The sequence below is a fragment of the Phoenix dactylifera genome, chromosome 5 (genome assembly GCF_051530095.1).
Source record: "Phoenix dactylifera cultivar Ajwa chromosome 5, Ajwa_hap1_PhDact_Kaust_v1.1, whole genome shotgun sequence".
Taxonomy (NCBI): Eukaryota; Viridiplantae; Streptophyta; class Magnoliopsida; order Arecales; family Arecaceae; genus Phoenix; species Phoenix dactylifera.
Window position 1 is genome coordinate 26,294,173 of NC_143194.1, and position 17,411 is coordinate 26,311,583.

The window sequence follows — 17,411 nt, forward strand, 5'->3', positions numbered from 1 at the left end:
TGGTAACTTACTTTTAATGAAAATAGAAATTTTAAGTAGCACAAGAAATGAATTGGCATGTATCAAGGACCTTGAAGCTCCTCCTCCATTGCTGCTACCACTGCGACCTTATTCGTTAATTGGATGTTCGTAGCTTCGAAGACCGGTATTTGTTGAGAAGAAGCACCCTTGTAATTGTGAATTCCAATATTAATAAATTTTTGGTTAGAAATTATGATCTTTCCCAATTTAAATTGATCATCTTGCTAATAATCACAGGTAAGATAACCAAATGCACCATTTTTTTTTGCATATCTTGACACGAAGCACTAACATATAGAAGGTGAAGTCATGTACTGAGAGACTGGGAATCGCCTCGAGGAAATGATGCCAATGATTTCCCACATGCGCCTCTAGGTGTCTCAGAATCATTGGAGAAAACTAGATATCCATCAGCCGTTATCCCTAAGAACAAGGTAACCCTACCATCTTGGTCCTATCCAATGCATGTGAAATAGGTCAATGGTGCTGCTCCATGAAAACTATATCCATAGTTGTTTTTCTCTCATGTCCCGTTATGCTTACGGATGCGATGAAAATGCTAGACGTGGACCTGTCAAAGATGATGAAGGCAAAATTGCCAACAAGGTGTGAGAGGATGTGGTTGGTAGAATAAGGAGCTCAATCCCTTGGAGCTCGATATGCCTCTTCTCCATTGCCAAAGCAACTTCCTTCGTGTTCTTCCCTAGCCGATATTGTCTGTCGCCTTTAGGCTCGCGAGGTTCTCCAAAGCCCCCTCAAGATCACATCCTTCACAGCAAATGACCTGTGCCAATTAATTATCATAGGATCTTACCATGAGAGATACATATAATCGATTACACTTGCCTCAGTTGCATGAATGATTCGGTTTCATGCGTGTGTGAAATTCGCGCGCGAGAGGGTCGATGTTAGCTGTAATGGTAGAAGAGAACTTTCAGACAGAGGTGTCGAAGAGTTTGTTCTCCGACTTCTGCAGTGTGGGGGTGCGGTTGCTGTCTTGGACGAGCTCTTCGGGCGCCCTTACGACTGCACCACTGAAAATGGCGAGTATCTTTGCTTAGAGGGGAAGCGAACAAGGATAAATGGCACCTCGCAAAATGTAGAGGAATGACACGACGAACCAGATCCAAAGATGGACATCAAGCTTATATAAGCATTGATGGTCACCATACAATCTCCGATCCCCCTTCTCTTCAAGGTGGAGAAAGCGACAAGGAGATATGGAAAAGGAAGTCATCTGGAGACAATTCTCGGGAGAGATGAGGGGTTCTCGTCGTGGGCGGGACGGGGGACTCAGTGGGGCCATGTGGCAGGTCTATAACTAACGTTACGTCGGAGGGAGGGGCTTCGTTATATATATATATATTCGTTTTCATTTTTGTTTAGTCCCATATAATTTTCATAAATTTTAAAAGGAATTAACATCATTACATTACCAATTTTCTTTTCGTAAAATGATATATTTAACTCAATGGTTTGCATTATCAAAAACTCATGTGTAGGCAGCGGAGCTCCGTCTCATCATATTTGTTGAAGGGACCTTGACAGATCGAAATATCCGGAGTTCCCATTCTGCTTCAGCTGCATTCCGTAAAGTATTTTTCATCTGAAAGCCCCCCATCTTCGAGTTTTCTCAAGGTCAACTTCAATAGGTCTGCCTTAGACGGAGGTACGAGAGATGGCGCAAGTTTTGTTATTCGAAACCTATCTGCTAGGGTTGTAGCTGTAGAGACAGTCAACTCTTTGACATATCAGTTTCGAGTGCCAAGCTGAGGACCGCTTGAGCAGACGTTCATCATGCTAGTGTGTTTTACGGACCAGTTCCATCGTCCTAGAAAGAAACTCGACCACGGTCATCAGTTGGATCCGGAGGGGCTAAAGAATAATGATTGTATCCACTTTTTACTCCGAAATATCTAGACAATGGTGAAGGTTAGAAGACCTTTCAAACCAAGTATATTTTTCGTGAAGCTAATGAGACAGCGGACTACATAACTGCTTATATAGCCAGTCACTCTGGTAGTACCCTGTAGGCTTTGTTTTATGTACAATTATTTGTATATTTTAGAAGAATTACACAAAAGTTGATAGATATACTTAATTTAAATTAATAAAATATGATGAAAGAATATTCTCAGTACAGAATTTATAATCTCTCTCTCTCTCTCTCTCTCTCTCAGATATATACATATATAATTTGAATATTTGAAGTTGTTGACAATAAATATAGATGCAAGTCTTAGGACTTTGCCCTCTACAGGCTCTGCCTAGATACTTGCCAAAAAAAAATGGTCCCGGGTCAACTAGATCTGATGCCCACTTGTTGTAGATGAAATTTATTGTTCTCAACCAACTGCCATACCCACTTTATTGATATGGTACACGGGCCCAGAACTGTTTGCAGAACTGGTCCGTAAGCCGCTTTTCAGCATAAAACTCTCCCGAGGTACCCAGGAAAACTACTTTTTAATCCCAAAAGAGGAGTGAGAACATGGTGCCATAAATTTCGACCTTGGAATTCACCCTAGGAATCATCATTAGAAACTGTAACATTATTGCGACCAGAGTAATGATGAGAAAGTCACCCACTTAGCAGGCCATCAATATGGCACTACGGCAGCAGAAATGGCAAAAAAAATTCAGATTTCATACAATTTTTTTGCTAATAAGATTTCATACAATTTTCACATAGGGTATTTTTGCTAATGAAATAGGAACATGAGGTGGGCTTCTTCAAATGTAATGTCCGCGAGGTTTCTCAGATCAAGCACTATTGAGGGTTCAAGGTTTAGAGTTTTGGGGTCGAGCCAGACTGTCCATTAAATATCTTCACTCTGGGTTGAGTCCGCGGACTTTGTCCAGATCACTCAGCCTGGGGTGCCCGATGTTCGTCAGTGGTGCTGTAAGCTGGACTTCCCATAGAGCTTGATGGCTGAGCAACAGAGAAACAGAGAGAGAGAGAGAGAGAAAAAAAGGATCAAGATAATGAATGAGACATCCCTATGTAGTTGACTTACCTAAAATATCTAGACAACCAGAATCTAAAAATCCTACAACGGCAATTTATCTCAATTAATTTCATCCATAAGATTCAGGATATCAATTAAAGATAACCGACCATGAAACTCCTGATGCTCTTTCACACTAAGCCTACAAAAAATGTAAAAAACCAAGAAAATCATACTCGATGCAAAATATAAAGTTCTGGGAATTCTATAGATCTCGCTGAGATTTTTTTTTTTTTTTAAAGAAATAAGTTAGAAATATGTTCCATGGGTTCAGAATGTAGACACGATAGAAATGAAATGCCAGAAAGCATGCAAATGCTCCTGCAAATAGTTCATTTTCATTATGATCGCCTAAAATAGCAAGATCATCGCAACAAACCACTCTTTGCAGAAAAGAAAATCTTTACCTGTTCATGCTTATTCCGAATCATGTAGGGTATTACTGCAGTTGGCATCATCAACAAAGGCAAATTTACAAACCAAAGCAAGATGATCACTACCCCACTTCTGCAAAACGACAAATATTCATCTTGAAAATTGGAAGGAAAACAAAAAGGAAAACGAAATGCTAAACATGCATTGATGATTCGAGACAAAGGCATAAGTAAGGAATATCTTTTATTCAAATTAAGGTCATGAGGCACAATCCATTGCACAAATAAGAAAACAAAGAACAGCACAAAGAAAGAAGACAAAATGACATCCAACTCGAGAAATCACTGTTGACATGATGAGCAAGTATGGTACACATCAAATAGCAAGAACTTATCCAATTTTTTGATTGTAAAATATAAATATCGGCGAAGTTGTAGCAGTGGAATACTGACATGACTTTTTTTCAGATCCACACAAGCATCAATAGTTTACTAGCAGGGAGCTTTAAATTACATTTCAATATTTGAGGTAAGGAATGAAACTATAAAATGATCAGCCAATAATAGGTTAGCACTTAATAAAAATGGAGTACATTGCCAATTTTATATAGAAGACAAGACATCTTAATATATTAAACTTTTAATACTTAAATTCTACAATATTAAAAATTAGTACAAATAGAACAAACTAACCTTAGTTTTTTTTTTTTTTTTACTTTGCTCTCTACATAATGTTCTTATTTGTATTCCATATATCACAACAAAGGTAGGCCCAATATTTAGGCTGGATACTTATGGCTATAATTAGTGATTAATATTAAATATTGTCCTCAACTCCTTGTTTTTTCTATGTAATAATCCAGGGTAGCAACAGTAATGGCTCTAGATGTCTGTTGCTGATCAACATTATGGACTCAATAGCATTCTCATTCCCACCTGACTTGCAATCTATGTTCTCTTTCAATTTAATCATTTTCAGACCCTTATCCTCCAAAATTTAAGAGTCAATGTAAGAATTCAGTCATATCCTCATTTAATCAAGTATTATCTGAAGAATTAATAACCTATAAACTACAGATCAAGATACGTTGTACCGGCCCAAATCAGGTAATACAGAGCATATCGTACCATATCGGTTCGGTACCGATATCTAGTACGGATGACGTACTGATACTCCGTATGCCAAAAAAAACTCCATACCGTACAGTACCAACACTGTGCTAGTGTGGCACAGATACGGGATCCAGTATCGAGACGGCGAACCTTACTACAGATCCTCCTACACACTAGAAATCATTTCATTTAAGTTGACCATTGTTTAAGAACTTAAAGTGCTTACTGGAATCACTTACACTAGCTAGTACCCATAAATATTACATGTCCTTGATGTTTATGTTCTTCAACAAACTTCTTCCCACATGCCCACCAAAGTGCCTCTCATAGTACCTTATCTATGCTAGCTCCTAGTCAATAAGAAAAAAATCTTAGTTCTCCTTTCGTGTAATTGGCCATACCTAGTGTTGATTAGCCGATAACAATCATGTACTCAAGTTAAAAAGCCAAATTAGTTTTCAAAGATACTTGCAATTGTTATGGTGTAAAGGCATTGTCATTTTTTCATGATTTTTATCCCTTAGCTGTACTGCTAATAACCCATGTTACCTGGGCACTTGCGTTGAGCTCCAAAAATATGTGTTAGCTGCATATGGGAGTCGGATACATATGAAGTACTTTGGTAGCCACGTTTTAAGATTAGAAGAGAGTTAAACTCTTCCAACAATCCTCCATTTTAATTTTAGGAGTATTTGTTCTTTTTAGAGAATTGGTCAATGAAGAAACTATTGAAAATACATTTTTCCTAAGTTAATTGGAAGGTCTGAAATAGATATATATTAAAATATCTTAACAAACAATATCTCTTTAATATTTTAAACAATGTTTAAAAGGATAAATATATAGCTTAGTTAAAATTATATTTTATGCTACGTATCCCTGTATCTCCCCTTTTTCCTCTTGCTGAGTCACGCACTTGGATACACATCCAAATCCGATTCTTTTATCCATGTCATGCAATCCAAGCATTTGACATTTTTTTCATTTCAAGATCTTATTACTCCTTAAGGAACTAAATCTTTCCCACATATTCCTACTGCTTCATTAGTGTTAATTTAAAACTGAAGCCTTATCCTCTTCTTTAGTTGAATAAAACATATAAAGAATAGAATGGTGAAACACGTGCATCCTACCAAAAGGCCATTGTCATTAAGGACATGCTCTACTACTATAGTTCTGTCAAATTTCAGTACTATCTTCTCCCACCATATTCAATGAAAAACCTTAATACCAACACTCTAAATGCATTTAGTACAATTACTCTAACCCTTCTATGCCCCTTTTCTGCAGGATCATAAGACTTCATTAACCAATTACTGAATTTAGTAAGCATTTTATAGTCAACTACTGTCATCACATTTTGCAAGGGAATATGGAAATGTTATAGTATGAGTACAAATCATACTATCAGTTTGCATAGAAAAACAAGCATAATTTGGAATGTGTTCAAGACATCACATTTATATCTTTTTTTTTCGCAGCGCAGGATGGGGGTGGGGGGGGGGGGGGGGGCACAGAATCTCTTATAACTAAGAATGCAAGAAAAATACAGGGCCTAATACATATACATTACAAAATATTAGATGTCAGAATGAAGATGTGGACTAGACAAAAACAGAAGAGATGATGTACCTCACTAGGTAGACCTCCCAATCTTTTTAAAACATTGATTGGCAAGGTTTCAACAACCCCTACAGGAACAAGTGCAGAAGAATGCCTGAACAAACCTGAAAAAACGTCAGGTAAAAGACATCCTGAAAATGAACAAACAAAAACTTTCACTTAGGACAAAATCGTACTACCAGATATAGTCGACAGTTCCCATAAACTTGGAATGATAGGAAGTTGCCAAAGGCTCACCATTACCATCTCTGGTATTGTCATGTCCCTGGTTCATTATCTCAGAAAAAAAAAACATTATGAATAATGAAATGTGAATTGTGTTTCAATGCTGAAATAAAAGAATGATAAATATAGAGTGAGGTTGTTGGAATTGCTATCATGAAGCCATTAAACAAATATAGGAAGTTTTGGTGCGAAATGATTACTGCCTAATGCTTCTACTCTATATAAATAGATACTCGTGCAAGCAATAAATAGAACCCAGCAAGCAATAAATAGTTTATGCAGGTCTTGCATGCACAGTTGATACCCGTGCAATTTGCCCATCTTGCACAAAATGTCATAAAGGGTAGCCACTTTAACCATTAGTCAAGAAATTTCAACATTTCTGAAAATGATCAACAAGAAGTCCAACCACAGGTTGGAGCGATCCATGACAACTTAAGAAAATTTTCCGACTGTCGATCTGGAATTAACCTTACTAAATAATGCCAAATTGTTAAAAAAATTCACTCATTAATACCCCTCACAAACTATTTTTAGGGCATATATCTACAAAGTAAGAAAGCAGGTAATAAAGAAGAATAGGAAAAAAGATATTTTAAAATAATGACTGTTGAGCTGAACGTTCCCTTCCCCTCCCTGTTAAACATTTTGGTGTATTATTTGGAGCTTTTAGCTTCTAAAACTAACGGCTTAATTTCAGATTCTTAACTTGTAGACAATTATAGGCCATTATAGATCTAATGGAAATTATCACATTCCCTTTACCAATTCAAAAATCAAAGAACTCATATTTTTTGTTATATTTAGTAAAGAAATTGTATAAGTTTTTTGTTCAAAATTAGAAATCAACAGCAAAAAAAAAAGCATTGCCTTCCTTGGATTTATATGCAAAAGGGCCTTTAATGGCTGACTAAAGCTTCTAGGGTTTCACTTACATGCTTTAGTGGGCAGTGGGCGCTTATAAGTTGTCTAACTTCTTTGACAACATTGTTTGCCATTAACTACAAGTTTTACTTATAAATGAATATGCTAACACAACTCTTAGAACACCCTTCAGACTATGTGAGGTGATCATAGCCAACAAGGCTTATCAGAGAGTATTTAAAATAAAAAAAGGCTCCTTAGTTCTCGTGCAACATAATCAAATATCCTGTCGCTTGAAATAGAAAGCAAATATATACTGCAATAAAAGACCAGAAGCCGTTTAATATAAAATTTTGGGAGTTATCATTAGCGTTCCTAGTCAAATAAGTGCTTCATATAGCACAGAAACAGGTGAAGACAAATATCATAGAATAGAGAAAAAGAAATGAAGAGGCAACATAAAGAAAAATTACAGGAATTCCTTGATATGCACTGCAGAGTTTTAGAGGGTTCTGAAGACGGGTGCATCCTCTGCTTCCAGCTGCAAGATGTATCTCTTCTTCACTCCATTTATATTTCATCCTATATGAGATGCACTTTGGTGTCCTGCAGCTCAAATATGAAGCCTTTGCTCGATTAAGTAAGTTAGATATGCTGCTGTAATGCAATTACATACAAAGAATAATTTCTACAAAAGAATAATTTCTTAAACAATAAAAAAATGACTGCAAGAATAAGGACCTCAAGGCATCATTCCGAGCAATAAAGGGCATCTGTCTTACTGGAAATTCTATCTGACCAGAAATTTTCTTGCGATCATAAGCGAGAATATCTAACTGCAGCAATCACATGCCAACAGATATAAGACTATCATGGCTAAGGATTTCCATGAGTTGATTTTAATTTAAAAAGCAAAATACTCACCTCGGATGAAGTAAAAAACTGGTAAATTGCACTCTGGGTCATCAAGAGAGATGCATAGCTCTTGTCAGCAAGACATAATGAAAGATTTCCAGTGTATAATTTTCTTTTTTATGTAAGAACCAATGTAAGGTAATTTGGAAAATATATTAACGTTAGAAGATATCAAGATAACCACCTGAGGCATGCTATTTAAATCACCAGAAATCACAACTGGAGTGTTGCCATACTCTTGTGATAATGCATTTGCTCTCTGTAGTAGCACGCGGACCTAGAAAAGCAAGAAAAAGAACAGAACTATAAACCATGTCATTTAAACATAAATAGAACAAGTCAAGGAGATAATATAAAATTATAAATAATATGTCAATAATCTGTGATATCCATCATGTCTTGTCCATCTATTTGGGGTCAGATGGCATGTTAATCAAATCAATTCAAAGAAATCAGAATGCCAATATCAGAATAAAAGAAATGGTTACAGCTAGAGGCTGTGAGACAGAAGACAACTACTGTAGTCCCCCTCAGGAATCACCATGTATGTGATGATTTAAAGAATTCCATCATATATATCTGAAATGTCAACTGGATAATGTTAACATGTTCTTAATCATGTGGGGCACACACATGGCATAAGAGTGCACACCCCTGTAATGTGCTGGTAACTTGCCAGCATGGTATATAATGTATGATATAGATGGTTACTTTATTAGCACTGACAAAAACATTCAGGAGATCCATAACCAGAATTCTTGCATAGCATAAGCAACTATCCAATATTTGAGGAATGAGAATTGTAAGGCGGAAATAGAATCAGTGTACCTGCCCCAACTTGATATCTCCTCGCTTAGGGTTGAACAACACGTGGATGTTGCCAACAAGTAAAGTCTGACAGGGCCTAGGCCTATAGACATTCAACTATGTTAGCCTCCAAATTTAGGAGCGTAACTAAATTGCAATAACTGCTTTAAGGCATTCAAGAGAATTAATTTCAACTGCTCAGTCAAATATCAGCCACAACCCCAAATCCAAAACAATTGAAATTAGAAGTCGTGTAGTACAATGTGCATAAATAAATAGCAGATTAACTCTAGTACAATGTGCATAAATTAATAGCAGATTGACTCTACATTTGCATTCTATAGATCATAAGCAAGTCTTGCTCCAACATCAATACAACAGGTGTGGAAAATCTTACGCAGCTATCTGACAACTTGCATCTTTATTTTTCAACATGTTTGAATGGTTATGAGAGACCTGCACAAAGTAATTTGTAAAAAAGGATCTTAGAGAATATTAACTAGGCAGAAGCATTTTTTCCAATCAGCGGAGGAAGCTGCAAACATTTTCTTTAATCTTTGGCATAGGATAAGACCTTGCAGGATGCTACCTTGCCATTCTGAATAAATTATGTACAGCTCAAACAAAACTCAATTAATACATGAAAATCTTGGGCATAAGTGTCAAAGAGGCCAAATTATTTAACTACTGCAGAGCCATACAATGTTTAATATTGAACCCCAAAAATAAATCCTAATCCAAAGAAAACTCCATAAGTATTTAGCTTTGATTTGGATTTGGATCCAAGTAAGGATCTCTTATCCTTTATTAGATTGGAGATATTGGATCCAGCATGAAACTCTCCTAAGTCCCCTCATTCAAAACTGCTGTTTCAGCATAGCACGAATTACCTAGAAGAATTATTGCAAATTTGATGCTGCTATTTGATGTAACTTAGAAAAATTGAATTCCCCAAGACTCTATTAGACATGTAAGATATAGATTCTAGCCTTGGGAGACAGCTCCAATAAACAGGACTTATTAATTTAACTCTTGAAAGAGCCGCATGCATGGACCAAACGAATGATGTCAGATGTGCAATACAGACACTTTACACCAAGGTTCGCCGTCTTATACCGGACGCTGTACTGGTGCCACACTAGCACAGTATTGGTACGGTACGGTATGAAATTTTTTTGGTATACTAAGTGTCGGTACGCCACCCATACTGGGTACCGGTACCGAATCAATATGGTACGGTACGTTCCGTACTGCCTGATTTGGACCAGTACTGCATACCATGCTTTGCACTAAAGCCACCAGATATCAGTCCAAGTAGGAGAGTTCGCACCTAAACAGATAATATGAGAATATCACATGCTATGGCATCCAGTGTATAAATAACAATATATAAGAACATAAGAACTGTAAATACAACAAACAAGCGAAGATAAACAATATAGCAACTCAGAATAAAGGAACTAAACAAGTCAGCTTCACTTTGAAGCATGTGTAGTAATAGTTTTTCTTTATGGCAAACACAAGCATCCCTTTTCAATTCATATTAGGAGCTTGATAAGACTTTATGCCTTCCAAGAAGTCCAAAAAAGAACTCAATCCAAAGTCCAAAAGCATTAAAATTAAAATCAAGATTAAATCCACATAAGTATGGTCAAGTATCTTCTCTACCTTGAAAAGGCAAAGTTGGGCAACATTGTCTCGAAGACCAAACTTCCGAAATTCTATATCTTCATGATGTAAAAGAGTAAATCTGCTTTAAGAAAAAGAAGAAATAGAGAGAAAAAGAGAGAGGTTATTAAGTTCCAATTTACAGAGTAATACATGAATATTGTCACAACAAAATCTAGAAAAATTAACAAAATTTAATCTAGTGATCATATATTAGAAAAGAAAAAATTGTCAACTATCTATGCCTCTGCATGCTTGCATGTATGCATGTGTAACCATTCAATTATTTCAAAGGAAAGAATTCAAAGTAGAAAATCAAAAGAAAGGTAGTTTGTAGCTAACAGTCAGATTATCCACGAATCATCTTTGCCCAATTTCAAAATAGCGACTCAAAAGAAGCATGAGACATTCCCTTGCGTTATTCTGTAGATTGCCTCAGTAATTAGACAGTCATAGCAGTAGGCCAGAGCATGAAGGTTCACTCTCCTTTCTGGAGATTGTAAAAAAAAAATTCTTTGGGGTTAGGTTAACAAGTATTTCTCATCAGAAGGTTCACTTCTTGCTGTTGATGATTACATGATTCAAGAGGGATAGGAAACAATGTGTATTTTAGGCATCATATTTTGTTCACTTTTCACAACCATTCACATGATTACATACTGTCCTAATTCATAAAAAGATATTGCATCACCAATAAAAGATTAAGAGGATCATATCATGTCAAAACTAGCATTTTTGTTAAAAGTAAGATTGGAAACATAACTACATGGTCAAAATCTATGGTCATGTCACCACCTCCTCAAAGTTACACAAAGTCACTAGCTGATCCTGTATGACGCACATCTCCTCAAAGTTACACAAAGTTACTAATTGATCCTAGTTATGAGGCACATTGATACTTTAAGAAACCCATGGACAAGCAGATTAACCAGAATAGGTGTTTTTCTCATGCACACAGGTCTTTGTCATAGAACGTCTTAACTGTAACTTCCAAGTGAAGTTCTAAAATTATCATACTCCTTTTATTACATAATTTTCTTGTAGAGTTACAAAAAACTTACTCTTCCTCTTTCCAGAATATAGCACATCCATCACTTGCTTGTCCTGTGCGTCCCTAAAACTCCAAAATAGAAGTTTTACTGAAAACCATACAAATACCTTAAAATTGACCGTTAAAAGCCAAAATAATACCTTATAAACACCAACAAAACCATCTTTTTGAAGAAGATTGGCCAAATCGTTAAATCTGTCAACTTCCTGCTAACAAATGATAGTTGTCAAATACAAGAGTTATTCAATACCAGTTGTAATTAGGTTGTTTCCAAGCCTGTCCAGTAGCTGGCTAAATAAATGAATGGTTAAAATTAAGTAATATATGGTGTCACTTGTAAGGGTATGATGGAATAATTTAATGGCAATGCACGAGCAGATCCCAGTAAAGTTGTCGAGTGAATGTAAATGGTGCCCAATTTGGCATGGTGAGGCTGGTCCTCATATGAACAAAAATATCATCGTGTAGATTGAAAAGCAAAATGGAAGTGTTACTTGATTTGCAGAACTCACCAAGATCATATGAAGAACTTCTTAACTAGGAGGCAAACTCTAGCTGTTGGCTCACAAACAACTTTATTTATGAGATAAGAACCAAAATTTAAGGTACTCTCCAAACTGGAGAAGTATGGCTTAGTACATACTATGCTAGCCAAGGAACAGGACATGGCACCCCGAAGGGACAGTTCCACAGACGAACTGATCCACACCTCTTTTCTTTTGCTCATTTGAATTGACCCCATATCAGCCTGTGCTGGTCTCTTATTGTGGCACATACTGTACCAACAATAAGCTACACAGGTTCATATCTTGATTTTTAAATCCTCGAACGTTGGTAAGAACTTTAATTTTCTTTCTGTCATTAGGAAAAAATAATGCAACAAAACTAAATATATGAAATATAAATCACATATAATTATTTTTACACGTTAGCAAAACATTATTGTCATTCACATACTACAGATGCTGTAAGGCAATCCACCTCCAGGTACTATCTCATGCACTCTGCATTATCATGATGGTTATAAACAATTAAACACAAGTGTAAATAGGGTTGCAGGTGGATTGGATTGACCCACCCACTTAAAAATAACCCAGTCCAATCTGTACAACATATATTTGGATCAGGCTTGGATTAGAAAAGACAACCTGTCACGATTGTAATATTAGCTATGTATTAGCTATATGAAACATAACATGCCTGCACTGCAACTCTAACTTTTCATATATTTAGTCTTCACAGATAGCCAAACCATCCATGTTCAAAGTAAAAATGACATTGTGATCTCAAGCCATCAAAATCAGTATGACTTCCTTTTTTTATCATTTAAAAACCCAAGAATGAAGCTTCAGTAATCAGTCTTCAGAAATGTCTTAACCTCAATTGATCCATGGCCATGCCACCTTAATCAGAACTCATGATCAGATAGCTTATATTGTCAGCAACTATACTGTTTTGGATGTCCTTTATATTTCAGAAGTTAAATCTGTATGACATGATGACCTCAAAATACACTAAGCTGGGCCAATAACATGACAATCCAAAACCATGACCCTACTCATCCACCTTATACTAGTTATACTAGACATAGAAATCCATCTTCTGCATCTGCTATAAAATAGAGATGAGGTAAAGTTTATTGTTCAACATAGCCTTGGTCACCTAAGTCTCACTTCCATGTATAAATATCTGCATAAATTCATACAATACACAAGAGGGTATTTCTTGAGCACATCTACATAAACATTATCTACGCTAACCTAAGCCTGAATGAGGAGAAAAAGTTTAAATTGTATGATAGCCAACTTTGAAAAGACAAAGAAGAGGCAAAACAGCATATATACTTCGCAAGCACATATAACCACATTGAAATGCATGTTAGCAAGATAAAAAAGAAGTTATCAGCACATTGAAATAGGCATGACTAACAAACAATAAAACAATTAAACCTCTATGTGCATACATGTGCATCAATATCAAAATGAACATATATTTGGTCAGCAAAAAAGAAGTTATCAGGTAATGCTTCACTTACCTGGAAGCATAAAATGCTTGGATTATAGCAACTTAACTCCTTGTGTATCTGCCTCTTCCGTGTGTCCCAACTTAGATGTTGTGGATTAATTTTGTCATATAGATCTACATGTTCTGAAGCATTTTCAACACCCAATATGTTATATGAGACGATTACGAAGCTATCTGCAAAATTCAAGGCTTTCTTTAGCTTGACTGACAAATCAGAAAAGACTATTCAGTAAAATAGCATGAGACAAATCCACCTATTTATATAAGTCACATTGGAAAACATATAGAAATATTGGTATGTCTACCATAGTATTAAAAACATCACTCTAAGAGCCATCAGTGGGCATCCTCTCCAAAACAAATAAATATGATGTCATAAAATGAAAATAAGTAATAGCAATTTAACCGTATGCTTGATTAAGTAACTACCACGACTTATAACCATAATCATAACCATATAGCCTTTTCCAAACCATTTGGGGTTGGCTTTATGGATCCTCATTGCAAATTCAATCCACTAAATAGTCATTGACATACTATAGTTGGGTGTCAACCTTATATCAACCCTCCACCTTTCTCATCGGGGCTAGGGACTAGCCACCATGGTGTCTCCTGCGACAAAGGTCAAAATGGCTAGTAAAAGGATGTAAAAATAAATCTCATATTCATGTTCTAAAAAACTTCAACCTTAAGTTATTCTAACTAGATGGATTTTGTAATATACCCATTAGTTTTTACGCATTTAAATCCGGTAGATTTTTGATGGGTAAATCTCCACAAAGAAAGGATACATCATGTAACAAATATTTGCCATTTACGTAGCTTAAGAGAAATTTTGGTAAATGTCCAAAACAATCATGACCAAAATTGTGGATGTGAAAAGGTAGTTTAGTAATTTCTTCGATGTACAAAATAAAACTGTGTAATATCCACAAAACAAGGGATTCAGAATGGCAGTATTATTTCTTTCAAATTCAAGTGTCTGAATGCGACAAGACATTGACAATAACGCAAATTTTAGCACCAGTCTTAATAGTAAAACTGTAGTGTAAGTAAAGTTTAGAAAAAAATAGTAAATGACTATGAAAATTGAATGCTTGTTTATCAAGCTTGTGCTTTTTTGTCATGACATAATTAACTGAGAACCTATAATAGGAATTACTAGTATTTCACATGTTTATATGGGGTGAGTTTTACAGTAACAACAAATACATGGTAAAATTGCAGAATTTGTGGCACAATTAATTCAAATATATAATAATCTTTAGAATCTACAATTTCAGCATGTTCGGAAGCACAGAATTACATGTTATACCTCGTGTGATACCACAACCATAACAAAAATCATCAAGCCTCGTCTACTTCATCAATCCTCATTCAACAATCATTCCTATTAAGTGTTGCCTCTAGCATCATTGCAAACATTTCCCAATCCTCCGACGAAGCTCTCCTTGCTGGAGTTTCCTTATATTTAGTTGGATGTTTCTTTTCAATGGAATTCTATTTCTCAACGATTTTTTCTAAAGGATTCCAAGGCTTAAAGATTCCAGATATTATCAGTGAGAAAACCAAAAGGAAAATACTGCCGAATAATTAACCTAAAAAACTCAGGTATAAAATCTGAAATATTTTCACAAAATTCATATTTCTGTGAATGCTAGAGAGGGTAGTGGAGGAAGAGAACAACAAACCCTAGAATAAGGGTAACCTCTTACCCCTAAAAGAAGAAAGATCGCGAGGAGAGAAGACCCATTGGCGACTCCCATAAACGTCTCTCCCTCCTTCGCCTCGGGTTCTCCTCCGCTTGGCTCTGCGAGGTGGGTCCTCGCGGCTTCCGGCAGCAGGAAGACGGGAGTCCGGTTCGCGCTTCCACTTCCGGTGATCGGAATTAGAGCGCTTGGAGACGAGAGAGCAATCGCGCTTCCGCTTGTGGGTCAAGCGCGAGGACTCTTCGGAGCCCGCCGTTCTCATGGCGACGAGAAGTTTCGAACGCCGGCGAGCCACCGTGACGTGACTTCGATGAACCAGAGGCGCGATGTTGCTCTTCACAGTTTGGTGTCTGTTCACTTTTCGGAAATCGGGCGGAGTGTTCGAGCCGTGAAATTTTGGCCGGGCACGGCCTTGTCAGGCCCAAGTGCTGCTTTTTTTTCTTCCAGAAAGTCTTTTTTAAAAAATCATAGTTATTTATTTTTTTAAAAAAAATAATAGATTCTCTAAAAATTATTTTTTTAAACATTATAACAAAATTTTTTAAGCAACGCCAAATGCATCCAATATATGAAAATTGCTATAGCATATTATGCAACAAACTTCTTCTCATAAAGAATATTGCTTTTTGTTCCAAGAAATAATGTTTAATATAAACTATCTAATTTTTGACTATTTGATGCTTAAGTGATGTATAGGGTAGGAATATTCCGATCAGATGGTAAATAGTTTAAAGATAGTAGATTATTTTCTTTAGCTTGGTTTACCGATATCGATCTACCATTCGTTAGGTCGGTATTAATCTTATTTGGATTATTATATAGATGCTCATATATTAGCTCCACGATATTTCATTGCAGATTTTCTATTTAAGTTGATGGAGAAGATAAATCACCTCTCTGCTATACTCCAAAGAGGAAAAAATACTTGAATATAAAGAGTTAGGCAATCTTGGATTAGGGACAAATGAAGTGCAACCCTGTTCAACCTAAGATTAACACCAAAATGCATTAGGCTACCGGTCAAGATAAGTTAGATCAACTATCTGTTTAACGCGGCTCTAGACCGTAAATTAGTAAAACTTTATACCTAAGAGACCATAAATAAAGAAAATAACCAATTTAGATCTCCAATAATATAACACAATAAATAATATTTGTAATATAACATTATATTATTGTATTATATGGAAAATAATATTATAATATTAAACATTGCGTAATAATTAAAATAATTAAAATAATACTATAATTTTATTATAACATTATATTGTATAATCTAATATTATATTTAAAAAAATAAAGCTTTAAGGTTAAATTGATATAATTTCATAACAATTACACTTTTCATCCACTTGTTTTGGAGTAACATCCAAACATTCCAAACACAGCTTTAGAGTTAACTTGATTAAATACAAGCAGGAAAGGGATCCAAGAGTGGAAGGGATCTATGGACTATAAAGGTTTGGCTTGTTCTATATATAAAAGCAGTATGGAATCAGATTAGATATTCTCGGTGAATCAATTTTTTTTTTGTAAAATAGATAAATTAAATCAATCGAGCATAACTATTTAACAATGAACTAGAAAGATTTGTCATATAATCCCGTAATATAATTATAGTTTAATTAGTCATATAAGACATCATTCAATCAGCGGCACTAATATCCGATGTTCGTTCGCATGCTGGACAGTTGGATCTCACCCTCCTTTTATTTTGAGATAGGTGCAAATGAAGAAGCAGAGAGGAGTCTTTCTCTATACCAAATTCTTAATAAATATTAATTTTATTGGACACCCTAGAAGCCCTCTCCTCTTCTTTGTTTTTTTTTCTACCATCGCTGATTATGGGCGCATCAAATTTTAGATAGGTCCGGCCGGAAGCCCAACTAGTAATGAATCTAATTTTAGGCTTCGAGGCTTGGAACATCAGCTTGGACTCTCCGTCACCCGTACCACCTGAAATTCTGTACAAACTCCAAATCTACAACGTGCGTCGGCCACCCACATT

The 17,411-nt window shown here is 35.8% G+C and overlaps 1 protein-coding gene across 4 annotated transcripts; it reads right to left on the minus strand.

Annotated features, from left to right (window-relative positions):
* Nucleotides 1-2,525: 2,525 nt before the first annotated feature.
* On the minus strand, nt 2,526-15,807 carry LOC103712914 (DNAse I-like superfamily protein). 4 transcript variants are annotated; one of them, XR_005512670.3, is made up of 15 exons: nt 15,410-15,805; nt 13,705-13,868; nt 11,810-11,875; nt 11,680-11,732; nt 10,619-10,700; nt 9,348-9,406; nt 8,972-9,053; nt 8,328-8,420; nt 8,153-8,185; nt 7,970-8,064; nt 7,702-7,834; nt 6,319-6,404; nt 6,149-6,243; nt 3,437-3,536; nt 2,526-2,953 (listed from the first exon to the last, which is right to left on the minus strand). XR_005512670.3 is itself a non-coding variant. In XM_088722031.2 (15 exons), exons 1-14 carry the CDS (start codon nt 15,663-15,665, stop codon nt 3,447-3,449), a joined length of 1,404 nt encoding a protein of 467 aa, XP_088578157.2. In that variant the 5' UTR covers nt 15,666-15,807; the 3' UTR covers nt 2,526-2,953; nt 3,437-3,446. The 4 variants fall into 4 exon arrangements, 2 of the variants coding, with proteins under 2 accessions (XP_088578157.2, XP_008797847.4); XR_015987215.2 differs by having other exon boundaries at nt 8,153-8,212; XM_088722031.2 differs by having other exon boundaries at nt 6,149-6,233; nt 8,153-8,212; nt 15,410-15,807.
* Nucleotides 15,808-17,411: the final 1,604 nt, after the last annotated feature.

Bases quoted from the DNA above. Each gene is read 5' to 3' on its own strand.
- LOC103712914 (XM_088722031.2), bottom strand. From the start codon at position 15,665: ATGAGAACGGCGGGCTCCGAAGAGTCCTCGCGCTTGACCCACAAGCGG. The intron at 11,876-13,704 runs GTAAGTGAAGCA...ATTTGTTAGCAG, and splicing joins CAAGCATTTTATGCTTCCAG to GAAGTTGACAGATTTAACGA. The intron at 6,405-7,701 runs GTAATTTTTCTT...ATAATGAACCAG, and splicing joins GTGCATATCAAGGAATTCCT to GGACATGACAATACCAGAGA.